We start from the raw sequence: 27,879 nt of genomic DNA on the forward strand, positions 1-27,879 counted from the left end.
GAAATTTCAATAGCTACATCTGGAATACAAACATTATTAGTTGACAAAGGAAATTCTATCAACTCATTCTTACCAACGGATCAACATAGCAAGTGATTAAAACAATAGAAACAGAAACACTTCTGTTCATTGCAACACTGTGCAGTTACATCAAAATGAGTTGTATAAAAGTAGAGCAAGTTCCGTGTTTACGGTTTATCCAGGGAAGTTGTTAAATGTTATCTGCTTTGATAAAGCTTGCAGCATTGAACATATCACAAGTTCTGTGCAAAATACGCAACATGAAGAAGAAAAGGACATTTGATAGCAGGGTTTTTTTGTATCTACCTGAATGCTTTTGCTTATCAAGCTACTTAAAGGAACAATGGTTACAGTGGGCTGATACTTTTGACTGATAATGAATGTAACCTGGGTGACCTTCAGAAGGAAAGGCTATAAATTGAAAAGGGTTACCTGGCCATTTCTTTGGGCACCAGCTGAAGCACTTGTTTTCTCCAAGGGCTCCTTGTTTTCAGGAGGTTGGGAAAATGGCGACTTTGAACGAAAAGAAGACCTGCAGTCAAAGAATGGAAAATTTCCAGCGTTTTGTGTGGAACCCAGACACAGGACAATTAATGGGAAGAACCTTGATTAACTGGGGTATGTGGTCATGAACTTATAAAAAGGATAGAATATTGGCAACTTTGTGCTGTTCAAATGTGCTTATTTCCAATGTTACTAATAAGGTACACAATTTGATAAGTGACAAATATGCCTTATTAAAGAAAAAAAAATCAGTTACCAAGATGGTACAAGGCTGAAAAAGCTGAAAAGGATATATTTTTTTCAGTCCTAGCTGGAGATGCCTCCACAGCTTCCCTGCACAGTATTTGAAAAGGAACTTTAGTTATGTCATGAAAGGAGTATTGGCTAAACTAGAGGCAGGAATCCACGCATTTCTCAACCTTGGCTTGAGTAGACTTCATCTTCTTGGGGATGGTTGGTACCCCATGATGTTCCAGTGGGTAAACCAGAGGACTATAGATTGTTTTTTCAGAGAGTTAGGTGGACAGGGGTCTGGCTAGAAGATCAGGTCTGCACTGATCTTTCAGGGCTCATCTGGTCAGTCAACTTTAGCAAGACACCTTGGACCACTGGCTGCATCTTGCGCATCTGGTTGCACTAGCACTGCAGTCCACCATAAGTGGAAATTCCTTCCCAATCTCATTAGTGACATTTTACAGTGTCCTCTTGAACCACATTCCTTTGGGAGAGGGAGGGGAGCTGATATCTATATTTCCTGCTTATATAATAAATGAGTAATTCTTATAATATTTATGTTTGTTTCAATTTATATATCACCCCCTCTCAACCAGGTTGCTTGGGGGTGCTGTACAATAATTTAAAATCCACAAGTTAGGCAATAAAATTATGTTTCACAATAAAATTCCAGCTTCAATGCTGTCATCCAGGTCAACTGAGAATTAAACCAGCCCCAAGCAAAATGGAGAGAAGATGGAAAAATAAAAACAGAATGGAATGAGGGAGGCCCAAGCTAGATGGTAGATCTGGAGGTGTTTCTTACACTGGCCTCAACTGTAGGCTTGAAGAAGAGTTGGTTCTTTTATATCACTTTTCTCTACTTGGAGTCTCAAAACGGCTTACAATCGCCTTCCCGTTCCTCTCCCCACAACTGACACCCTGTGAGGTAGGTGAGGCTGGGAGAGCCCAGACATTACTGCTCGTTCAAAACAGCTTTATCAGTGCCATGGCAAGCCCAAGGTCACCCAGCTGGCTGCATGTGGGAGAGCGCAGAATCAAACCCGGCTCGCCAGATTAGAAGTCTGTGCTCCTAACCATCACACCCAGCTTGGCAGAGAAGTTCCATTTTATAGGCCCTGAGGAACTCAATGAGTTCCCATTGGGCCCTGATCTCTTCCAGGACCTCATTCCACCAAGCTGAGGCCAGGGCCAAAAAAGCCTCATACACTTTTGGCCTAATACAATTTTGGCCATTTGTTCTTCATCCACAACCAACCGTACATACTTTATTGCTATTCTAAATCATGACTGTACCATGGTGTATACAGCATCAGATGATTAAATATTTTGTTTTAAACCATAATTAATGTAACGTATTTTAACATTTTCTTAATAGTATGGATCAGCCTTTACTATGTTGCTTTCTATGTGGTGGTGACTGGGCTGTTTGCACTTTCCATATATTCCTTGATGAAGACACTCAGTCCATACACACCAGACTATCAAGATCGGTTAAAATCACCAGGTACTCTATGACTCTTGTGCCCATTCAATGAAAGTTATAAAATGTCCAGTTTGCTAACTGTATTGTCAACTTGAATGTGCTGGGAGGGGTTGGGTGTCTTTAGTGCTGTAGCCTTAATGCTAGCAATCTCTATCCTCCTTCTGGCCATGGTGCTAGATTTTAGAAAGCTTAAGAGGCAAAGTTTTGATGGGAATATTGTTTCTGCGATCTGATCTTTCTGACCAATACTGTGAGACAGAAACAAAGGCAGGAAAACTCAAGAAGCGTTAGTAAACTTGGTGCACAAGGTTGTTATGTACAAATTGTAAATAAAAGCAATGAGAAGTGAAAGCAGTCAGAATATATGTAAGTTTTATTCATATATAAGTGTAGTAATAAAAGAAGCAAACTACATGATAACAACTGTTTCTTTGTTTTTTTCTTTACATTTGTATAATTAACACTTCTCTTCCAATAAAGGCGTGACATTACGTCCAGATAAGTATGGAGAGAAGGGATTGGAAATTTATTACAGCCTCTCTTCCAATAGCTCCTGGGGAGGTTTCGTGACATCTCTTGAAAGCTTTCTTGCAGGTAACCCAAAATGAAAACAGAAAGAAAAAGTGTGTGTGTGTGTGTGTGTGTGGCACTATACTTGCAAGTTTCCGGTGGGGATGTTTGGGGGCTTTCAATTGATAGGTGTTAAATTGGATTTCCTTGATTTTACCAGCATACTGGTTTGCAAATTGCCTTGAGTCACTGTGGACAATGAAAAAGGGAGCACATAACTGTTTTCATACAAGATGCATGCTCAGTGGGCACTTAAGCAGCTTCACAGTGCAATCCTAAGAGAGCTGCCCACGCCACAGCAGCCAGGCACCAGAGCCAGTGGCTTCTAATCTGGCAAACCGGGTTTGATTCTCCCCTCCTCCACATGCAGCCAGATGATTGACCTTGGGCTAGTCACAGCCTAATTGTGAACTTCTCACAGGGTAATTCAGTCAGAGCTCTCTCAGCTCCATCCACTCCACAGGATGCCTTTTGTGGGGAGAGGAAGGGAAGGCGACCGTAAGTCACTTTGAAACTCCTTTGGGCAGTGAATAGTGGGGTTTAAAAAACAGCTCTTATTATTATCATGGAGCAGCTGGTCTGCTCTCTCAAGGGTTCTGGCAGAGACTGGGAAGCAAGCAATAGACTGAGAAGCAGGTTGCAGGGGCTGCAATCACACCATTGGTCACAGGCCACCTAGTGTGATGGATAGGGCAGTCAGAACCAATCACAGGTCAACAGGAGTGGGGGCCCAGCCCATCACATGTCACAGCTGAGACTTCAGAAGACCATGGGGCTGTGACTGTGGAACCTCCCCCCCCCCTTAAAGCAGCAGAGTCCTGTCTAATAGTAACAGGGCATCTGACAGAGCTGGCAAGGGCCCCAGCCATCTCCCACCAGCAGCAACGCCAACCGAATCCACAGCCCCTACTGACCAAAAAATGCAATCACTAAAAAAGGGGGCATGGAGGGATGACAAAGAGCATGTGTCCAGTCACAGATGTTCCCTGCTCATGGGTAAAGGAGCTTCCTGGCAGGCCAGGCAGGCCACTAAATGTGCCTCTGGCCCACCCATCCCCACTTATAGTAGAGCAAAGGGGAAGTCACCAGGGCAGGCCATTGTGAGGCAGCATGCAGCACCCATAGCCTCTTCATGAGCACATGTCCATAGGTTTCTTCAGCCACTCCTGCTTGTTTTGTGCCCTTATAAAGGCAGGGTGGGGAGATGGGCTGCAGAGCAGGGCAATGGGCAGGTGGTGGCAGCACTGGGGCTAGAAGTCAGGGACATCACTGAACACAAGTATGGGAACACGCGGCACAAAGGTCCACATGCCCTGCCATTCAATTATTTGGGGAACATGTGGCTAAGGGCCAAGTCAGCTTCTGTGACCCCCCTACCCACACATTAATACTTCCTTTCTAGATGTTAGCCCCCCTTTGTGACAGAAGCACAAAGTTCACAGTTGGCTGACAACCTTCTCTTAACAAAGTAGTCAGGAGGTGCTACAAGACCCTGCTGTGTTTGGTAGATGACGGAGAATCAGCAGCTTCTATACAACCAACCACACCAATGTGGGTTCATTACCCAAGCTTGGACCCTTTATATCCAACAGCTGGAGTTAGAGCCTTCCCTCTTGGACATGTCATCAGACAGCCCTAAGGGGAATTCTCCCACAGTTGGGATGGAGAAGAAAAGTTGGTTTTTATACCCTGCTTTTCACTGCCCAAAGGAGTCTCAAAGAGGCTTACAATCACCTTCCCTTTCTTTGCCTCCAACAGACACCCTGGGAGGAAGGTGAGGATGAGAGAGCTCTGCTCAGTCAGAAGAGCTCTATCAAGCCCAAGGTTACCTGTGTAGGGTAGTTGCCAGACCCCCTTGCCAAAAACCACTGATGAGCCCTATTCTCTGCACATGGGGGAGGGGAATTCCAGACAAAATAAAGAGTTAACAAGCCAGTGTAGTGCTCAACACCCCCCCCCCTCCCCGCCCCTCACAGACACCACCACCTCAGCAGTTCACCTGGGTATCTTTCCTGGGATTTCCTCCCATTGATGACAAGGGGTTGTGGTGCCTTGAGGCCTCAGTTCTCATTGTCCCTGCCCAAATACATTGCTGGCCTTGAGTGTGGGAGGCAGCATTTGGCCTCATGCAAGAGAAGCAGGTTTGGATTCCTGTTTACCTGTCACTTCATGGTTGGAGCGGTGGAGTAGCTGTTAGCATTCTGCAATCAAAACATATTAGCCACACAGTATGGATTCTGCTCTCCTCCTTGGCCATTGTGCTAAGTGCCCTCTCCTTGCTTTTCCCACCACCAAAGTGCCATGCTGTCACTCTAAGTCCAGTCGGTGGAGAGCTCTGAGAGAGTCCTGTGAAGCACATACTACCCAGTGATTTCCGGGGAATCCTGGACAGGTTTTTTGCAGGCTGGGGGGCAGTGGTGGGTACTAGGGAAAGGCTGTGCCACAGGGGAGAAGAGTTGGTTCTTATATGCCGCTTTTCTCTACCCGAAGGAGTCTCAAAGTGGTTTACAGTTACCTTCCCTTTCCTCTCCCCACAACAGACACTCTGTGAGGTGGGTGAGGCTGAGAGAGCCCTGATATCACTGCCCGGTCAGAACAGCTTTATCAGTGTCGTGGCGAGCTCAAGGTCACCCAGCTGGCTGCATGTGGGGGAGTGCAGAATTGAACCCCGCTCGCCAGATTAGAAGTCTGCACTCCTAACCACTACACCACACTGGAAGACAGGGAACCAGTTGTACCTGTAGTCGGCATCCTATGCTCCTCTGGGTCTTTGGGGGGGGAGGGCTGTGCCAATGGGAGGACACTCCCATTTTTGCTTTGCACAGGAGCCTATGGGCTACACCATATTTTTTTGCTGGTGTAACTTTCCACCACTAATGGCGAGGGGGCATTCCCAGGCTGAAAGAGTTTCGGGAACCAACTACCTCCTGCACTGAGACCTATGCCAGATTAGCCACCATCCCAGGCCCCATGATGGCTGCCCATTGATAATCTGGCACAGGTCTCAGTGCAGGCATGAAAGTGGGAGGTAGTTGGCTTGGGGGCATGCTTTGGCACTGCATCAGCAGAACCCTGACTTATACTGTTGTGTCTACAAGATATGCAAACATAATTGCTAGTTGGCTCCCTTAGTTCTTTCAGCCTCCCTTCAGGATTGCACTGTTAAATGACTTTTTCATTCCTTCTAGTCGCAAGTAGAAGGACGGGTAATGACTACTTTACCTCCCCAGCTTGTGTTTTGAATGTTTGGAGTTTAGTAACACAACTGAGCCTAAGGAGGTGAGAAAAAGGAAGATGAATTATTATAGGATATATACTGGTTAAGCTACCTGCTTTGAAAAAAGAATGTCTCTGGTAACAATACTTAAAAATAACTCTCTCCTACTTTGTCTATCAACCCATGTAGCGTACAATGAAAGTGCACAACAAGAAAACACACCCTGTACTAATGAAGGCTACTTCTACCAGAACTCATTCCATGCTCCAAATCACACAAAATACTCTTGCAGATTTATCCGAGAGATGCTTGAAAACTGCTCAGGTCTGACAGACCCCAATTTTGGATTTTCAGAAGGAAAGCCATGTTTAATCATAAAAATGAACAGAGTAAGTGTCAAAGTAGATATATAAAAGCATATTTTAAACGGTGTTATTAATTCTCTCCTCTGAAAACTGCCAACCTTTACCAACAATCTGAAACTTGCTTGTTCCACAATAAGAGGTCTTTAGTAATCTAAAGAGAGTAAAAAAAATATAAAACCTTTAAAGCACTATTTGTCTGAAAGAAATGAGAGATGCTCGAATTCATATACTTACTATTGATTAGTATAACGAACAATCCTAATGAATAAGGCCTCTCGGTATTCAAGAAAAGAAAAAATTGGAAAAAGACACCCAAGATCGAAAAGAGCTCTTTATACAAGTGACTAAAACAAAGGTGGAAGGCCTAAGGCTCCAAAATTGTAGAGTAACTGAGACTCTTCCTACCATATCCAATGCTGAGTTCACAATTCACAAATTGGAATTAATGTTTTGCTAAGCCAAGTGGACACAGGCCTGGTACAAAAATCTCACTGCAATGGTTAATGAAGAAATCTACTGTATTACAGATCATCAATTTTCTCCCTGGCAACGGCACTGCACCAAGAGTGAACTGCACAACTCTAGTAAGTATGGGTGCCAAATCTATTTATAAAATATTTGTTGTTCTTGTTAGTTGTGAGGTCGTGTCTGACCCATCGCGACCCCTTGGACAATGATCCTCCAGGCCTTCCTGTCCTCTACCATTCCCCAGAGTCCCTTTAAACTTGCACCAACTGCTTCAGTTACTCCATCCAGTCACCTTATTCTCTGTCGTCCCCTTCTTCTTTTGCCCTCGATCGCTCCCAGCATTAGGCTTTTCTCCAGGGAGTCCTTCCTTCTCATAAGGTGCCCAAAGTATTTGAGTTTCATCTTCAGGATCTGGCCTTCTAAAGAGCAGTCAGGGCTGATCTCCTCTAGGACTGACCAGTTTGTTCACCTTGCAGTCCAAGTGTCTTCTTGCAGACTTGGCAAGTGTCTTCTCCAGCACCAGAGTTCAAAAGCCTAAATTCTTTGACGCTCGGCCTTCCTTATGGTCCAACTTTCACAGGCATACATTGCAACTGGGAAGACCATAGCCATGATTGGACACACTTCAGTTGGCAGGGTAATGTCTCTGCTTTTTAGGATGCTAACTAGATTTGCCATAGCTTTCCTCTCCAGGAGCAAGCGTCTTTTAATTTCTTTGCTGCAGTCCCCATCTGCAGTGATCTTGGAGCCCAGGAAAATAAAATCTGTCACTACCTCAATTTTTTCCCCATCTATTTGCCAGGAATTGAGAGGGCCGGATGCCATGATCTTCATTTTCTTGATGTTGAGTTTCAAGCCAACTTTTGCACTCTCCTCCTTCACCCGCATCAACAGGCTCTTTAGTTCCTCTTCACTTTCTGCCATTAGAGTGGTATCATCTGCATATCTGAGGTTGTTGATATTTCTCCCTGCAATCTTTATCCCAATTTGTGACTCATCTAGCTCTGTCTTTCTCATGATGTACTCCTCATACAAGTTAAATAGGCAAGGCGACAGTATACAGCCTTGCCGAACTACTGTCTCAATTTTGAACCAGTCAGTGATTCTATGCCTGGTTCTCACTGATGCTTCTTGACCTGCATATAGGTTTCTCAAGAGACAGGTAAGATATTCACATCTTTTTAAGAACTTGCCACAATTTGTTGTGCTCCACACAATCAAAGGCTTTAGCATAGTCAATGAAGCAGAAGTAGATGTTCTTCTGGAACTCCCAACTTTCTCCATGATCCAGTGTATGTTGGCAATCTGATCTCTAGTTACTCTGCCTCTTCGAAATCCTGCCTATACTTCTGGAAGTTCTTGGTCCACATATTGCTGGAACCTTGCTTGTAGGATTTTGAGCATAACTTTGCTAGCATGAGAAATGAGTGCAATGGTGCGGTAGTTTGAACATTCTTTGGCATTGCTCTTCTTTGAGATTGGAATGTAAACTGACCATTTCCAACCCTGTGGCCACTGTTGAGTTTTCCAAATTTGCTGGCATATTGAGTGTAGCATTTTTACTGCATCGTCTTTTAAGATTTTGAATAATTCAACTAGAATACTGTCACCTCCACTAGCTTTATTGGTGCACAGACTTCCTAAGTGACTTTCACTTCTTCTCTCCTGAGCTTTTATATTATAAAATGTTATATACATGGATATTTGCCTTTCTGTGTGCTGCCTTTTTCAGCAGATTCACCTTTGCATGAGTCATCACTCGTTTTCTTCCATTGTCCATTTTATTCCTCAATCCAAGCTAAATTTCTTAACTCACTGCTGTGTAAAAGAGAACTGCGTTCAGATGAATGTAAAATTCAGTTTCTTTTGACATCCCAGAACCAGGATATAACTGAACCAGTTGCAAAGTTTTTATACCTTGCCATGAGAGATCATGAATGTGTTTTGTCCCACTCTATAGCATGATCTCTGCCTTTGTTTTCTATGTATAGCAGTGGATCCTTTTGCACTTTCCCTCCTTATATTGTACTTTTATATGCTATTAAAGGCTTGTTGTTGTTGTTGTTATTGTTGGCATGACTTATTGAATACAAGTCAGCTTTGAAGCCCAATTCAAGATGCACAGTCACTGCAGTCATCTTTCAAGCATCCTTCTTTGCCTGCCCTTGCCATCTAAGGTTATATGGGTGGCAACCTGAGAAAGGGTCCTCTCAGTCCTGGAACCAGAATTATGGAATTCCCCAGTCCCCATTCATTCCTAAAATGAAGTCAATTATGACTAGCTGTTCCATTTGGCATTACCCTCACTGACCCTCCCTCCTGTTTATGTGCTTTGTTTTATGTTTTTATTTTACTGTTTTCATAATATGCATTTTTGAAAGCTAGTTTTAAAAGCTTTGATTGTTCACTGCCTTGAGAACCCTACTGGGTGAGAAAGTATTCTAAACAAAGCAATAGAATGAGAGGATACCAGTTCACGTACCCACTGACAACAACTTGTCCATCAGTCTGTAAACCTTTATTGGCATATAGAACCATCATTACATCATTACATAAGGTTAAGATGCAAAATATAAAACACAAAGATAAACAAAATTAGGAACTCTGGTTTAAAACACAACAATTTGACTTCGCAAAACACAGGCCCATTCCGCACAAGTATAATGTAGCAGGAGTGTGGCAAATTGTAAACGCTACTAATTTGCAGTTATGCACGATGTCGCGCACAATCTGCCACACTTCTGAAAACGATCAGCAAAAAGCGCTTCATTGTAGTGCTTAAGGGGAAATCCCAAAAAGTGGATTCACCCTCTGAAAAGCGCTACACTCTTGCAAGGAATCTGCAACAGTTCCGAAAAAGACCTGTGCATTCCCATTGTTGTGGTTTCAGCAAAGTCCCTCCCCCTGGCTCTCTCCTTTTTTTTTTCTCGGAGTGAGCAGAGAGCAATGAACTGGCGAGCCTTCATTCACCCAGCGAGGCTTCTCCGGCTGCAGTCCCTCCACAGAGCTGCTTTAAAGCTCGCCTCAAGTCACCAAGCACAACACAGCACCGTTTGCAAGTTCCCTTTATTTCCAGCCGAAAATCGCGCCCGTGCACGGAGGGGGGGATTTTTTTTTCACTCGGGGGAGTGCGGCAACGATGAATCGCCAGCTCATACACCACCTGCCAGCTAGATGGGTCTCTCCATTGCAACGAATCAACACAGATTCGTTGCAACGTGTTTTTTTTTAATCTGTCTTAAAGGGAAAGGGGCTTTTCGGGAGCATGATAACGGCTGCCCATTGGCTGTTCATTTGAGTGACAGCCAGGGGCGAGACAAAGCACAGAAAAAATCACTTCCTTTCTAGCGATTTTTGGCGAGACCGGAAACCTGTGGGAAACAATTGCAACGCTACTGAATTCAACTACAAAGGCAGGTATGCATAACGCCAAATTCCACTATTTTAAATTCCGGAATTGCTTAGTGTAAGCAATTGGCCACATTGATTCTTGTGCGGAATGGGCCACAGTATCCACAATTGCCTTAGTACCCCAATAGTTCCGAATATTCTCTCATTTGTTAGACAATGTTACTTGGTATTTCGAGTTTGTCAAAAACCTATCACTTGATATAATTGCCGCAGAAAAAATGAACATACTGTTGTGGATTTCGAAAGCAGTCTTGTAGTCAAGATGCATAACTTTCTTTGCATTGTTTCAAAAATCAGGGCAGGGTCCAAAATTTGGACTGGAGTGATTAATTAAATCCTAGAAGAACAAACTCCCATTGTCTCAACTAAATTATTTGCTTACAGTCCATGTACTAACACTTCGTTTCGCTGTTAATACTAGGAAGATAATAGGCCAGTGGATGCTGAATATTATCCTGCAAATGGTACCTTTGCCCTTCACTACTTCCCTTATTATGGATGTAAAGCACAGGTATGTTTTCACACACAATCATGGTTTCCGTTTCAAAGGATTTATTACCAATTTTAAATCAATGGAAGAGCTAACTGTTTACCTTTTGATTTTCATTGCAGCCTAGCTACGTAAATCCTTTGGTCGCTGTGAAACTTCTTGACATTTCATTGGACAAAGAAGTAGCCATTGTATGCAGAGTTATTGGTGCTAGAATTACTTTTGGGAATCCTCATGACCCGTATGAAGGAAAAGTAGAATTCAAAGTTAGGATACAAAAGTAAACAACGACAACATTAATGATTTGAGAGTTCATAAAACACTGCAGGGTAATGTTTATGCCTCATGTAATTTTGTGTTGCTTACGGTTCCCAATTTAAAACCTCTACTTTTGAACACCAAAGCATGTTTGACATTTATCACTTGTATATGAGCGCTTTTAAAGATGTTAATACAGTTTCTTCTTCACTTTTAATAACACCAAGAAGCATACTTTCTTGCTGAACAGGGCAATTTTTTAAAAAGATCCATGTTTGTGTGATTTCATTAGAAGTGTTTTAACCAATGTTGTGTATTTTTCAAAAAATATTAAACAAAATAACGTCTTATGTTGTAATGCTCATCTATTCTGTTGCTATAGAGAACTTTGGGCATAGAACATGGGATATTCTTGACTGTTGAGCATCACACGTCACATTTTCCCACAGGCAGCTCTGCCCTGATAAGGATGTTGTCACATCTCAGAAGCTAAGCAGGGTTACTCTGTTTAGTATGCGGATGGGAGACCACCAAGGAAGTCCGGGGTTGCTACACAGAGGTAAGTGATGGCAAACCACCTCTGAATGTCTCTTGCCTTGGAAATCCTATGAAGTCACTGTTAGTCAGCTGTAACTTGACAGCAAATTACACGCTGCTCTGTCAAAAACTAGTGAAATTGCTGTTTGAAACAAACACATCTGTTCCTCTTAATAAAACGGTAAGGCCACTGTAGGGCGTACCTGTCCGGGATCGGGGCCAACGGCAACTGGCCCCTCACCCAGACTGACAGCCTTGCCAGCCAACCAGCCAGTCAGGTGAAGGGCCAATTGGCAGGCGCAAAACATCTGCCAGTTGGCCCCTCACCTGACTGTCTGGAGCTCCAACCTGTTGGGAGGCGCTTTGCAACTCCTGCCCCGCCACCCCAGGGCCTGCACATCCTGACTCTCTCCCAAGGACAAGCAGCTTGCCGCGAGGAACACTGCCTGGCCCCAAAGGGGAGCCCGCAGCCACTCACTCCCCCTGCCCCCTCACCATGAACTGCCTCAGTCCCCAGGAACCGCAGCGGCCGCTATGCTGCGCCCTGCCGCTTGCGGCCCCAAGGACGCGCCCGGGGGGCAGGCCGCTGGGTTGCGGGGGCTGCCAGGAGGCCTGCAAGGGGCCCGGGGGCATGCTAGCGCCCACTGTATTTTCTGATACAATGGGCTTCAGATCTAGCAACCGGTACGGTTTCATTCAAAAGGGAACTGTGTGCCATAATAGACCATCTCAATTATGAATTTGGACAACAGTTAGTTCCATGCCCTTAGAGCCAATGAATCACAAGCAGAACTCTAATGGAGGACTTAAAACAAATCTATTTGAAGTTAGACAGTAACTACTGTTTTGTATATTTTAGGATGCTTTTATCTGACACAAATCCAGGTTCTTTAACATGAAATGGTCTTTGGTACTTAAAACATCTAGGTTTTTTTGTGAAAGCAAAGCATAAGCAACCGGTACGGTTTCATTCAAAAGGGAATTGTGTGCCATAATAGCCCATCTCAATTATGAATTCCAATCTTAATTAGGCAAGCCACTATGCCTTTTAGCTTCAAATTTGCATTGGAATAACTTTGACCAACTATACAAGGCTATTGTAAGAATTACTGAGAGAATGCATTCAGAATATCCTGAAATATATAAATGCTAATATATACTTCAGGTCTTCTAACACCAAAGAAGGCTCCAATGGCAGCTGGAGAAAGTCACAGGATCCTACTCAATGACTGGATTATTTAAATTCAGTATCCAAGTAAACAAGGTTTTCTGTGCAAACACACATAAGGCTGCACTTGCACAGGCCTGCTGTAGAGATTTTTCTCTAAAAGGTGTGCCTAGAAAGTTTGGAGCATTCAGTCCCTTTCCCTCACAGGCCAGCTCCCTCCCGCCCAGCTGATAAACATGGGAGCAAGCACTCCTTCCCTCCATCCCTTCTTCCCGCCATGGAAGCACCTCAAGGATATGAGAATCTGACAGCGGGGGAAGGAGGGAGGGATGTGTACCTGCAGAACAGACAACTCAATGAATATGTTACAGGTATGTGCAGACTAGTTTTCATCTTTGTGGCTCCTGTGTAGTCCCAGACAGAGGAGGTGGGAGTGGGATCCTCAGCAGAAATAAGGACTAAGCTGCATCCTGTCTGGAATTGACATCAACTACATTGACGAACGTCAATAGGGAGGACCAAGTGGATATCGGGCAGATGCTGTCTACGGAAATGTGGCCAAGGAAGCCTGCAGAGGAAGACTGAGACCCGGCCAAGTGATCTTTGAGATCAGACAATCAGTCTTGAAGACAGATTGATTCAGATGGGTAGCCGTGTTGGTCTGAAGCAGCAGAACAGTTTGAATCCAATGGCACCATTAAGACCAACAAGTTTTATTCAATGTATACATTTTTGTGGCAACCCCAAGACCAACAACATTCAACTCTGGGTAAAAACGGGAACCGAGAAATTAAATAAATTCTTAATGCAACGGAAGGGCTGAAAGTGATATCAGCTTCCCAATGTCTGGTTTAAAACCACATGATCTCTCATGCATTCTCAAGCCCAGCTAGAAATAAGGCACATTGACTGTTAACTGATTCTTTATGGTGAATTTATCAGCTTCTGTAACGAACAGACAAGCAGCTATCAGCTTGACTCTCACAATTATTCTTTTTTGTGATAAATAGTGTAGAAGATTTTTAAGCATTAGGGAATTTTAGTTCTAGGGTTTGTGCAAGACTCTTTTAATTTCATTGAAAAGCTTTTATACATTCTTAATTTTTTCTCAGCCACATTTTAAAAAGATACCTATTTCCTTTCATCCTCTCTGCAGTGGAATTATTGCTATGACCTTGACTGATAAAATATTCTAAATATTAAATTGCTTAACGTTCTTGTCTGTTTTTCTTTTTACACAAAATGAAATTCAAAAAGGGAAACTGCTCAGCATGTTTCCCCATCTTTTGGGGGTCTATTTCAATGCAAAACTCCTAGACTATTAGTACTCATAACCATTGAATAATTAGACCAATTTTCATTTTCCTTTAAATACTATAACAATCCAAGTGCCATAAACTGACTTGCATTTCCCTGATCCATAAAGTACGAGTTTTGCTTCTTAGATAAGTCTTTTAACTCTTTTTAACCTTCATTCATATCCCAATAACGAAACTGCTTTTCACTTCGCTCGGATTTAATTCGATTTAATCAAGATATTTTAAACATTTCCCAATTTTATCAGTGCTTATACAGGAGAAAAACTTCACTTAACACTTTATTAGTACTGCTAATGATTTCTGCAAACATTTTCTTTATACAATGCTATGAGAAGGAAGATTTATTGAAATATAGCTCCAAACCAGCTACAAAACAAACCAAACTATGAGTTTCACCCTGTTCTTTTAGCAATTTAGATATATATTAATTCTGAACAAAAGCTATTTTAGTTTTCAAAATGTTGAATTTACACATAAAGTCTTTGTCCAGTAAGGCTACAGGACATCAAAACACAATGAAAAGCAACATCATCTGTTATACAGGTGGATGCCACGATGGAAAGCTTGCATTCAACTTAGCTTTATTTTTCATTTCTTCTGCTCACCAGTTACTTTAAATTTTGCAGACTCTATTTTTCAGCTATGGTTTCCATCTCCTTCAAAAAAAATTCCCTCTTCAGCAGTATTCTTACTGTCCACATTTAACCCTTGCACCACCACTACCTTCTCCTTTTCAACTTTCCTCTTTGCTTCCAAAAAACCCTGCCAAACCATTATTTTTCCTTTTCCTTGGGCTGGGACACACAAAAGTTCACCTTGTCCTTTAAACTCAGCATATATGCATTCCTGCCATTTACCCATTTGTTTACAATAGAACATCAGTTGCAATTCTGTGTTATATTCAAGGGTGCCACCCTTTGACCACATCATAGCATTTGCCAGAACATACCATGGCCATACATTCTGGTAGAGAAATAATAACTGCCTTTTAGTCAGTTGATCTCCACCACCCAGGGTGTCCCAATTTTTTAATGCACACTCAAGGGGAGTCCCTTTGGGCACCATACTTTTGACCACTACCCATTTCAGTGGTGGATGCTCTTGTCTACCAGGCAGATGCAGCACACTCCTCTAATGTCCAGCACACATGGCAAGGCTCCCACACTACTTGCTTTATTAACTTGTACACATGACAAGGAGTCTGTTAAAGCACGTGTACCCTCAAGACCCCACTGGGAATGCACAATTCTCCTGGTCATGGGCTTTCATGTAGCACAATGGTTCTTAACCTTCCTAATGCTGAAACCCTTTAATACAGTTCCTCAGAGGCAGGGAGGGGCAGATTCATCAAACACACTCCCTTGCACTGCCATTCCTGAACAGGGCAGCCAGTACAGTCCTGCCCTGAGCACCTCAGAGAGACTAACACACCTTAATTTCTTCCCTACGGTCCCCTTTGATGAATGGATTTGCCCATGAAGGAAGAGATCCAACACTTCACTAGATCCCTGACAACTTTTGTGTGACAGGGTGATCTGACTGTTCTGGTGTCAGGATCATTGGTTTTGTTGTTTTGTGTTCTTACCTATTCCAGCTGACTGTTCAGTATACCTGAACTGACAACGGGAGTGATGAGATTGGCTTGATGTGTTTCAGGAATTTCTTCCAAAGCCTCCTATAAACCTAGTCAGAATCTGATTGGAACGAAAGAACTGAGTGTTGGTCATTTTGCATAGCGTTTTCTTTGTATTTTGTTTCTATATGTCATCTAGGACTGTCCCCAAAGAGCTTGCCTCCAAGGAATGGCCATGTAGCCACATTCGATTTACATAATGTATCCACTGGCTAGGACTTCAGCCAGAGATGCCTACATACCAACAAATTGGATGCCACATCAACAGTTGGAATTTTAAAGAAGTTAGATACTTTAGGAGAGAAAGCATTCACTCTTTTCACTTGCCCCAGACTGTTAATATCCTTAATTTCTTACTTTAAAAACCAGAGAAAAGGCACATCCTAATTCTCTGGGGCTAGCCAAGACTTCAGGGGCCTCCTCTTCCTGTGTGTCCTCATGGTTTTGTATGGGAGGGGGGAAGACAAAGGGCCCTGTGGATTAGGGCAGTGGTCCCCAACCTTTTTATCACCAGGCACCGGTCAATGCTTGAAAATTTTGCTGAGGCCCGGGGAGGGGGTGGTAGTCCTTTACCGAGGAATCGTAAAGCCCCTAAACCCCTGCTCTACTTGTTTTCCCGCTGATGCCCCTGACTTCCTGCTGCCCACTGGGGGCACTGCCAGCAGCAGCTGAGCAGTGCCACACCGAGGGGGAGCCCCAGCCATGGTGGCTGCTGGAGAGCACCAAAGGTGAGCTGGCGGCAAAGTGGCAGGGCAGCCCCTGAGGCAGCAGCTGGGGAGGAGGACGAGGAGAAGCTGTGGCCCGGTACCAACTGATCCACGGACTGGTACCGGTCTCTGGACCGGGGGTTGGGGACCACTGGATTAGGGGAAGTAATTTCTCCTGTGCAAACTGTATTTTAGGCTGCTGAGTTTGTTGAAGATGTTCATCCTGTTAACAAATCACCCTGGCTGTAAAAAGCTTTTTATATATGGTATTTTATTTATGTTTGTGTGGGGTGATGGATTGAAACTCATCAGCTTGTTTTGGTATCCGTGGCATATTTTTTTTGCCCTGTATGTGTAACTCAAAGGGTTTTTGCATTATTTTCTACTGTGATTTTAATGTATTGTTTAAGTTGACCTTATTTAGCATTGTGCAATAAACCATCTATTTCATATATTTTTATAATAATTTTAAAATTTCTCAACCTTTTTGGTACCTAGTTTATTTCACAGGATGGGTTTGTTTCTTTTTCCTTCCCTTTTTCATTTTCTGTAAGATGTGTAGGCAGGGTTCCCTCAATGTGTGGGTGAACAAGAGATATAAAGAGAGAAAGAGAGGAGAGATTTTAAATGTGAGTGTAATGTTCATTGACTGGCAACAGAAATTCTTTTTTCCCTTAGAATCAAAAGCACAAGCATATTTAGACTTTTCACACTGATTGAAAAAAAAGAAACTTATTTTAACTTATCGATGAAAGACAATGTTTCTATGAAAACCCTTTTATTTTGGGCTTTGTCCGGCCATGGGCTCAGTATTGACCCTGTAGGAATATGTCCACAAGAGAAGCTCCCTTGAGGTCCTCCCTTTGACTGCTGATCTTCCGGGCTTCCCAAACCCTTCAGGACAAACTTCTCTGTCCTCCAATCAGGCTCCAACAGGAGACAGTGTCTACCAGGAGGTTGAGATTTGACAAACTGCAAAAGCATCCAAGCAGGAAGTGGAAGCAACCATCCAACCTCTGGAGAACAGACTGAGCAAAGGAAAGGGGCGGGATAGCCCCGAGAAGAGTAATGAAGTATTTCTGTGGAACCAGCCCTGTCCAACCACACAGCTGAAGAGCAGTCAGCCTTGCAACAATCCTAGGGAAATGAGATTCAGCTGAGGGCAGGAAGGAACTCCAATGGGATGGGAGGTGGGTGGAGTGGCTGGACAGAAAGCCTGTAAAGAAAATAAAGGAGGTGGATTGACAGGGAGGGAACGAGGTATAAAACACGGGGATCATCATCAGACTGGGGAGGAGACTGCTAATACCTTAGCTCAGTGGTCCGCAACCTTTTTCAGGCTGCGGACCGGCAGCGGCAGGGAGGGCGATCGCCCAGCCACGCATGCATGGCACTCCACCTTAGCTGACTACGAAGTGGAGAGCTTGCCAGGAATAGAAGGCTCAAGGGTGTGCCCAACCCCCTCCCTTCCTTTTTCTGAGGTCTGAAAAGGAGCTCTTGTAACAAGCAAAAATGGTGGAGAACAATGAAATCACCGGAAGGTAGGGGAATCTTGACAGGCTTACTGAAATAAATGTATTCACTTACATATTTCTGTGACTGTTGGAATCCTCTTAAGGACCTTGAATTTCACAAACTTAGCACTGTTCTCTTTCACACTTAAATATATCAAGATACCCATCCATTTAAAGACTCTGAAACTCTTCCAAATGGAAGAACCGTATCACTCAAATACAAGGTGAAAATAATCTTGATTAGAGAAACAAGAACTTGTTAAAAATGCCCACGCGCATTTTATTAATAAAAACTAATAGTGCCACAGTTAAACAAGTAAAACAAACTGCTTATATTCCATAAAATATTACAGAAAAGTTTATTTGTGTTTCAATAAAAAGACTACTGTCTTAGAACAGGCAGCTGACAGTATTTGTGCAGTTAATTCTTTGTGAATAGATTTAAAAAGACTACCACCTGCCCTGAATTTTTTTTATTAAAAAAATGAAGTATTAAAAATGATTGACAATTTTGAGTTAAACATAAAACATTTTTATATTTAATTTCAACTTTATAATAAGATTATTGGAAGATGCTTAAGAAACAAATATAAACATTTGTTTCAGTACATGTCTTTATATGATAGACTTATTGGTATGTAAACAACTATATCACAAATTGTTTTCAAAATCTACCTGTAAGAAATCAGGCAAATTTTCATCGTAAGCAAAAACTCATTTCAAACTTTCAAGACATTTACACAGCTGCACCAGATTGGCATTAAACATCTGCCAAAACTCATAACTCATATGTCCTAACATTCAGCAAACACAATATATATAAATTTGATGGAAATAACAATGATCCGTAAAATTTTTTAAAAGGGAAATAAAGTTGTACTGTTTTTGAAAATTAACATTTAAAGGAGGCTCTCTTGTGTTTGTTTCTTTGGACTCTGCATGATCAGCAAACTTTTTTTTTTTTTTGCTATACTTCAGTACAAAGTGTCACCTAAACGTACTCTAAATAAAATGCCATTCAGTGTATGCATTTTTGACAGGTGGACAGATTTTATTTTCCATTCATGTGGCTACAGTTTCAAACTCAGCAGTAACACTTAGGGGCAAAATGCATTTTCCTTCAAGTTAAAAAATCCTAAGCAAGGGTAAATAAAAGTTCTGCATTAACACACTGGTATCGACACACACATCCTCACCACATGTTTAAAAAACCTACATAAAAACAAACCATCTGCTTATTTTATTGGAGGCGTGGTTTCTAAATTCAGGACTCTTACCAGTATCTCCTTGATGGGGCAAGTTTTAACAATTCTCTTCCTAGAATTTATTCCTGAAGCTCTGCTGAATTTTAACATTATAAAAGTCTACAACCAAAACGCATCAGTCGTCGTCATCATTCTCATTAAAATCGTCATCATCGTCGTCGTCATCCTCCCCAACATACGAAACTGGCGTCTCTACTCTGGAGCCGCTGTACTGAGATCCATTGGAACTTGTAGCCAACACCCCATCGCCTCCATTTGAATAGTCACTGGAATGTGAGCACATTAGACCAACCTTTTAGTGGCATGAGAAGTCAAACACAATGCAAGAGGCTGAGGTTATGGTTTAAGATTGTCACTACTCTGTAGAGGAGCCGTTTCACTTCTTATGTTCTGTCCAGGATGCACAGAAACCACTACACTGGCTGTGTCACATCGTGGGATGGATCATAACTACAGTTTCCACCTTCTTAGGGTGGAGGAAGGGGGAGAATACCCTCTATACTGAACACTGGAGCTGCTACCAGAAGGCAAAGAGACAGAGGGGAGAGAGCTCACAAGCCGGCTTCTTAGGCTTGAAGTGGCCCATTGAGCCAGCTGGTAGATACTGCTCTCCGCCCAGCTCCTTTTGGCTAGTTCCCAAAGCTGCAGAGGCAGAAAGAAGACAGCAAACTCATCTTAGTTAAGAGTTATCCATTTTCTGTGTTTCACCTTTGTGGGAGGAAAAATCTTACATGCTAGGCTGTCTTTCAGACACATTTAGTAGGCTCTCTCTATCTGACCTTAGCCGAGTATATTTTCTACTTCAATACAAACAGAGACAAGTTGGTACTTAGGGGCGAGGGTAAAACTGTTTTTTGCCCTCTCCTCTTAGTTCTTTCAGCCTGTAGACTAGGAGACCCTATGGAAGCCCATACCAGATTCTGAAGTCTTTCATAGGCAGTGCCGACCTTCTTGGCATGACAGTACATATACCGTGATAGGCAAAAGCCACTACACCTTTTCGCATCTGCATCTTGTATTACTGCCTTCCAATCCTAGGTTTCTTATATGTTCATGGCTTGGAAGCCTTATGGCATAGCCAGTTTCCTAGGAACCACAGATGGAAGTCAGCTGGTCTAACAATACAAACTTATCATTACTCCTGTCTAAGCCTACTGATATTGGTGGACTTACACATGAGGAATAGCCTAGGATTGCACTATTAACATGCTACATGATTATGGAACACTATGAGGCAGTAGTCTATACTTAGAACATTTTGAGTGTGCTCAAACCTGTTAGAAAATCTTGTGCCATTTGAAGCAGAACCTGATGAGGATGAGACATAGACACTGCTGATTGATCCCTGAGCCATTTCTGTAAAATAAGAAATGAGAAAGTATTTTGCAACATCCGAATTAAAAAAAAAAGATCACACTTTCCCCACACACAACAGAATGCCCGTGTGTCATCCCCCCAGGGACAGTGGGGCTTCATAACCTACTTCCATAAGCAGCAGAGACTCACCAGAGACACTGGTGTTAATTGCCTCTTTATTGGATGCTACAATGTCCACACAACCTTTCTCAGTGTTAATGAACTTGATGTAGCTGATCAAGCTGAAGAAATGCCTTCCCTCACAACTACTTCTTTTTGATCTTGCAGTACCAGGGGTGGCTGGTGGAGCAAAATCTAGATCATCTTGTGAGTGCTAGAGAAGCCCAGAAGCACAATAACCTTGAAGAGACCTTATACTTATAATAACACTCTGCTCTGTTGCAGTTCTTCATGGCATCAAGGTTAGGATAACAGGATGTCCCTCATGAAGACGGTGCTCATTTCTCTAATAACTTCTCAGAATGATCTGGCCTCTCTGACCTCACATGATTGTCTGGCAAGCCAAATTCATGACGATTCTCTAGGGATCTAGAAGTTGCTGGAGTATTAAAACCTTCACTATAGCTGCTATTGGGTCACTTGGAGGAAAATGTGACTTCACTTTCTCACTCTTAGCAGCCAGTAGCACCTTAGAGACAAACAAAATTTTCAGGGTATAAGCTTCCAAGAGTTAAAAGCTCCCTTCTCTCTAAAATTTATACCCTGAAAATCTTGTTGCTCTCTAAGGACTCACGTCTAGCTGTTCTACTGCAGACCAACACGACAACCCTCTGAAACTATCCCTCTTAGCAGCTTCTTGACACCCTATTTATACTATGCACTGTAGCTGTTTCAAGCTCCAACACAGCAGCATGTTTTTTTCTCAGTCCACATTTCAGATATATTACAGAAGCGTACCTGTCACGTATGGTTCAAGAGCTTTGGGAACTAAGCTTCTTGCATTTTTTAAGTCTTCTGCTGAGCAACTTCCGGATTCCAGCCCAAAAGCCATCCCCATGCGCTTTAACACTTCTATATCGTCATGTATTTCAAAAGCATTGTCAAAATTAAACAAGTATTCAAACCTGGAGATTGGAGAAAGATAATCGGTCAATAAGCTGCAAACACACATTTGAAGTTCTCTTCCAAAGCATTTATAAGGTAACTTTTCAAGATATAGCACATTTAAAAAACACTACAAAGTTTCAATGCAGGCTTTTAGAAAACAATTCTAGGATGCAACTATCTGGAAGTGTCATATAGAGAAAATTAGTCAGTGTCGTAGTGAACTGTCTGGAGTAGCAGGACCGCAAAAGAGTGGAGCAGGACAGGGTATGAAGTGGGTACAAACAAGCTGCAAGAGTCTGATTGGGCTGGAATTGGCTGCTAGGCTCAGAGGTGACCTTATCAGGGGGAAGAGTTCCCATAGACTGGTGGAGAGGGGGAAGGCAGCGTCCACCTCAATCCCTTTACTACCTTTCAGCGGGGGAGGTAGCTGCTACAAGTTGCTTTAACAGTGGTCATGGTTAGGAGGACAACAGAGGATCTAGAGTAGTATAGGTGCCTTGAATGTCACAGAAGGGACCACAAGCTCCAGCAAATCCAAAATGGAAGGGTTGTAGATTCTTCTTCTAAGTGACCATGAAAGAAGAACAATGGGGACTCAAAGAGACCCAGTACCTCAATCTTCACACTTAATTTTTTTTTAAAAAAAGAAGCCTAGATGGAGCAGGTCACAAAACAGCCCATCCTCATGGCTGAGAAAAAAGAGGGAAGGAGGGCATATTGCCCAGGAACATGTGACACTCGGGGTGGGAAAACCTGTTCATGCACCAGCTCCATAGGGAGGTGTACCCCCTTCTGGAGCTTTTTACAGCTAGGAAAGAAAATGTCCACCGCTGGCCTGCACAGGTACAGTCCCAATGTGAGACTGCAGGTGAAAGTCAGCATCCAAACTATTACATCTGGCAGGCAACCAGCAGTGGATTCTGTGTATTTCCTTAGCCTCTACATCTCATCTGATCTGTCAGTTATTCATCAAAAGAGATGTACTGATGATTTCTGAACCAGAAATCTGTCTGTGCCCATCAAAGCCAGTTGAGTAAGCTGCATTCTTCATTCCAACTTTATCAATCTTAACTTGTAGCCTTTCTTTCCACACAAATAACTGCAATAACTGCAATCAAAGGAGAACACACTTCTATACTGTCTGTCCACCTACTTGTCATTAGAAATGCTGCAGTCAATCACAGTTTTCTTGCTGGTGTTCACAATTATAAATGGCAGGTGTATCACAGAATTAGATGCTGGTGGTCTATTTGCTTGCTGCTCTGCTTGACGGTTGCGCTGAACGAGATTCTTGAAGGCAATTTGCTGTTAGAAATGCAACAACTTAAATACAGGCTTGCTTTAACAATAAGGAAACAGTTGAGACTGGTCTTGCTTTAAAAAGAAACACTGCACATTTGAGTTCGCCAAAGATGGTAAATACTCTTTTTGTTAAAGAGCTACTAAAAATGTATCTGATGTCTACTGGGCAATGGTTAAAATTCATCTGTGAACCTGAATCCTTGGCACATAGCTTTCAAATCGCTCAACCAATGCATGCTGAAAGAATCTAGCAAGGAATTAAGACATCTGTATTTTACATGGCTACATGTGACGTATCCTAATTTTTGAACATTATTTCACAAATGTACGTCTCAGCCTCAATTTGAAAACAGTTGCAATTTCTTATGCAAATCAAGATTTCATGCAGTGTATAAACCATGGAGAATCCACCTTCAGGACCACAATGTCTGCAGGTGAACATACTGGATACATTAAGCCCAAGACCTACATGCATAAAGCCTCATGTACATAACCTAAGCCATGCAATCATTAGCTCAAAGTCTTGAGCTGTACTAATTGTATTGAGTGGGCCTCTATACAAAGATCTAGTCCAAAACACTGTAGGTACTCATGGATGTCAGATGGGCTTTGAAACACAATGGGTATTACTCTGTTTCAGTAGGAGGCTGTATGTCCCCTTCTCTATCTGACATTCTATTGGAAATCTGTCATGGCCAATCAGTAGCAACTTCCTTCACCTCTTCTTGGCAGCAAATAAATGTGGAAGTTGAAAAATTCTCTCAGCTCTTCTGAAGAGCACTGATTGGGATACTGTCAATGTGTATGTGTAGAGGTGGTGAGTTCAATTAATTACAGGGACTGAACAAGGCAGAGCTTATGAACAGAGCACAAATATAAACTAAAGCAGTCCAAGCAACAACATGAAATTTAAAAAGGAATTTATCAATAAACAGGAATTCAACTGAAATTGAATTCCTGTTCCTGAAGACTACTACAGGGATAAACCAGACAATCAGTAGAATATATTAATGCTGTCATCACCAATCAACTCATCTTAATCAGAGGACTAATGCAACAATGCAAACTCATCTGCCCAGTAACATAAAGTGATCCTTGATCATACCTGAAGAATTAGTTCTTGTAGTTGCGACTGTTTTTGCTTTATTCTTTCAAGTCTTCTCTGTTTCTCCACCTTAACAAAAAAGGAACTTTGTTAGTTTTTGCCTAACTGGATGCAGCTAAGGAGTATTGTCGATTTTAATCAATACTTCAAACCCTGTGTATCCCCACCTTTTTGTCAATATTGTCACCCAAGCTTACAGAGCTTTAACGAAAGTGTAACAGAAAATGAATTATGGCAAGGACAGAAAACTGGGGGCACAGCTGATAAGAGCTCTTATACTAGCTGCTATCTCTTTAGAGCCTATGGCAATCCTGATGGATATATCATACTCCCCATACAATTTTCAAGCAAACTTAATAATGGGATGTATGGCTTCTCTTTCAAGTCACAGTTTTTAAAGCAACCCTTGTCCAACTCTGGCACTACTGGAACAATGGATATAAATCTGGGGAAAGTCCTCATGTTGGCTGTATGATGGTCCTATTGCTCCCTTGGTTACTCTCTTTTAAGAGACTAAAGTGTGCCTGGAAGGTATAACTCCCCCCCACCTTGTCAGTTATGTAGCAGTGGAAGTAATTAGATCAGACACTATATGGTCCAGGACGGAAAGAGCCATGAAGGGCCATTACATTATCCTCAAAAAAGCAGCAGTCCGTACTGGACAGCAAATTACTTTTGAAATAAAGTTAGTTTCAAAAGTAGATGGTCTGGCGTGAATACTAAGTGTTCAAAGAAAAAGAAAAAATTCATTCCACTGGACATGCTCAAGACCTTGGGAATTTCTAAAGCACTTTGGATATTTCTTGCCTTTAAAAGCAGTTACCAACTCAGACTCTATAACATAATCATAAATCTTTTCTATATAAAAAGAAATCTTTCAAATTTGTAGCAACACCAGATGAACTATAGCACCAGTGAGACATTACTTCAAAACTTGCATAATATTCACTCCATTTTACCTCTAAATTCTGACATTCCTGAGCTGAATTAGTAGGTAGGCCAATCCATTTGATTTCCTTCTTCTCCTTGGAAATAATGTTCATGGCCATAAGGACATTTAAGGCATCATAGACACGGCGTCTAATATTCTTCTGATCATAAGCCTGCTGCAGACAAAGTTCATTAATTAAAAGTGTTATCTGAAATTACAATATTTCACGAAAAAAAATTATATGGCAGACAATTGCATTTCTTGCCATAACTAATCCAGCAGCATCTGTTTCTGACATAAAAGACACAAGAATTGTACAACCAATGAACATACATTGGGATTGTAGACAAATTCTGGAAGTGTGCAGTTATTGGCTGTGTCTTTCTATGGGTGTTTCTAGGACACCACAGGATGATCATTATGGGGAAAGTTTATGACAAGAGAAAGCCTGAACTTCCAAAAATACATGAGCCTCCTCTAGTGCATTCAGAGCATGAATAGACCTACCGATTCATTTGGCGAGATGTGGGTATCTGCAGTACTGAACTCTGCAACTAGTTCATCTGCTACCTCATTGTAGGAGGTAGTTCCTTTCCTCTGAACCTTTTCGCAAACCTTCATAGAGAAATGCCGCAAACCCTTGCCATTCTTTTCCCCTTTTTTATTTCGCTTCCTATAACAAACATACACACAATGATTTATGCACACACAGAACTCCCATGAGCATTCAACAGGCAAACATATGTTTTATGCAACTAAACATTTCAGGTACTAAACTTAATTAAAACTATTATGTGGCACTGAACTTGGGCATTTATCCACTCTAATGCTGACAATTTTGGCCTACTACAATTAGGAGATGGGACACCTTAAAACAGAAACAATTTAAAATATAACCACATAAAGGATTTCATAGAGGCAAGTTTTATAGTAATGGATTTGTCAAATTTCTTTTCTGCATCAAAGTCTGCTGTCAACAGTGGAAGTTCTTGATTCTTTCTCCTCACTGCATTCCAACAAAAAGGCTCAGAAGGCTGCTGGAGCAAGAGGGGGGAAGAGAAAAATTCCATCTCCAGGATCAACCCAAGATTTTGGGGTATATATGTGCAAATGTTTCCATCAGTCAGCTGTAACTTAATTCTACTCACCCAGCAGACCAAGGCGAAGAATCTGCAGTCTGGTTCTGTGATACAAAGTGTGTATTAGGTGTGTGAGGACTTCCTACTAGTATAGTATTGGGGGCAGAAGGTCTCTGAGGCGTACCAATAACCTACAAGACAAAACAGAATAGAGAACAATCGATAACTAAACAGACAAGAAAAATTAGATTTTAAAAGACACTCTTCATTTAACCCTGCCTTTCTTTCCCTGGTGAGGACTCAAAACAGCTTATAGGCTTCTCCTCTCCTCCATTCTATGCCATCTATATCAAGCCAAGACATGGTGAGAATGTCTGGCCTCAGGTTGCCCAGCAAGCTTCCATGGCAGAAGGGAGACTGAAAACTGGGTCTCCCAGATCCTGCACCACTAGCTGACTGGATTTAAATATTTGTTTTTTGCTTCAGTTATACATTTCCCTTAAAAATAACATTGATTAAAATTAAATCAAAACACTCAGGCTTCAATTAGCATAGCAGTCGGCCAGAACACAGATGTCCAATGCATTCTCCTTCACCAAGCGGTCCAATTCAAAGCTGATTCCTGAGATCAACAAGACTCATGTGGACAGAGAACAACATAGCTTAGGGGGATGCAGTAAGGGGGAAGATGTAAAAATTGGTCCCTCATCCATCAGCAGCCCTGTGCCTGCAGACAAGGAAGGCAATTTTATCTCCTTCTCCCTTGTCCAGGTGCCCCTCAACCCACATGGCTATTAGTTCACATGAGTCCTGCGATCTCAGGAACAAATTTTCCTGCGGCTAAAAGTGTTGCCCTCCCTGCAGCAATCAGAGGAAAACTCCACATCCATCAGCAATTCCACTGATTGAAGCCACCATAAATTTTCACTTTATGATCCTTTTATGAATTGCTTTTTTTCTTTTGTAATGGAAAAACTGTGATGGAAGCTTAGTCATTATACAGAACAATAGTTCAAGCACTGCAGCTTGATATTGGGAGCCAGAGATTAGCAGGTCAGTGCTATCCACTAATTCATCCGTCTTTTTGCTCCTTGCTGTTCCTATTAACACTCTGATCTGTACGACTTGCTCAGTATCCTACTTATAAATTTTTATGAGTACGTACCAAACAAACAACGTAAGATTTTCTTTTCATCTCCTAGACAACACAAATCTCACTTGTAGGTCTCACTTCTGTCTAAGGGTGTGGGGTGGTACAGTTATATGGGAGGGCAAGACAACCCATATCTGTAAACCAGCCAACACCTGTCTACAAAAACCTATCATGGCTGCAGACTGTAGAAACTAATCTGGGGTCATGAGCTTTTCATTATTATCTAAAACAAACCAATGCATTGCCCTTCATTTTCTAAAATAGTAAAACAATTTGTAAACATTTAAATAAGAACAATAGATAAAAAGACTGTTTTAAATTAATGTGTTTTGATGCTTATAAATTAGTATGCACCTCTTCTAAACAATACATGATTTTTAAAAATTGGTGGGTTTTTTTGATGTTTTAATCAGAAATTTAAATCCCTGTTTTAAAGGCCTTGAAACTATATGGTTTAAACCTTGAAACTATATGGTTCAAAATGTAACAAGACATCATCCAGATTGTTCAGGTTATCTATAAAACCAGAGTCCAGCAGCACCTTTAAGACCAACAAAGATTTATTCAAGGCGTGAGCTTTCGAGTGCAAGCACTGTCATAATGGTCAGTTCATAGTCTGAGGAAGAGTGCTTGCACTCAAAAGCTCACGCCTTGAATAAATCTGTTGGTCTTAAAGGTGCCACTGGACTCTGGTTTTATTGTGCTTCTTCAGACCAAC

General features: G+C 42.0%; 2 protein-coding genes across 11 annotated transcripts in view; one reads left to right on the forward strand and one right to left on the reverse strand.

Moving 5' to 3' along the window:
* The first annotated feature begins 448 nt into the window (after nt 1-448).
* Nucleotides 449-11,382, forward strand: ATP4B (ATPase H+/K+ transporting subunit beta). The gene is made up of 7 exons (XM_077343698.1): nt 449-639; nt 2,138-2,266; nt 2,726-2,839; nt 6,222-6,421; nt 6,925-6,981; nt 10,698-10,787; nt 10,889-11,382. Exons 1-7 carry the CDS (start codon nt 528-530, stop codon nt 11,048-11,050), a joined length of 864 nt encoding a protein of 287 aa, XP_077199813.1. The 5' UTR covers nt 449-527; the 3' UTR covers nt 11,051-11,382.
* Nucleotides 11,383-18,158: 6,776 nt separating this feature from the next.
* The window catches only part of TFDP1 (transcription factor Dp-1), a 94,733-nt gene continuing 85,012 nt past the window's right edge, over nt 18,159-27,879 (reverse strand). For 9 of the 10 annotated variants that reach the window (XM_077343695.1, XM_077343693.1, XM_077343688.1 and 6 more), the window contains 8 exons: nt 26,078-26,199; nt 25,437-25,602; nt 24,958-25,104; nt 23,999-24,067; nt 22,745-22,896; nt 21,442-21,608; nt 20,442-20,523; nt 18,159-19,433 (listed from right to left, as the gene is read on the reverse strand). In XM_077343695.1, the coding sequence (XP_077199810.1) occupies nt 19,283-19,433; nt 20,442-20,523; nt 21,442-21,608; nt 22,745-22,896; nt 23,999-24,067; nt 24,958-25,104; nt 25,437-25,602; nt 26,078-26,199 (1,056 nt within the window). In that variant the 3' untranslated portion in view covers nt 18,159-19,282. The remainder of the gene's footprint in view (nt 19,434-20,441; nt 20,524-21,441; nt 21,609-22,744; nt 22,897-23,998; nt 24,068-24,957; nt 25,105-25,436; nt 25,603-26,077; nt 26,200-27,879) is intronic. The other variant, XM_077343690.1, reaches the window with a different exon arrangement.

The sequence above is a fragment of the Paroedura picta genome, chromosome 6 (genome assembly GCF_049243985.1).
Source record: "Paroedura picta isolate Pp20150507F chromosome 6, Ppicta_v3.0, whole genome shotgun sequence".
Taxonomy (NCBI): domain Eukaryota; kingdom Metazoa; phylum Chordata; class Lepidosauria; order Squamata; family Gekkonidae; genus Paroedura; species Paroedura picta.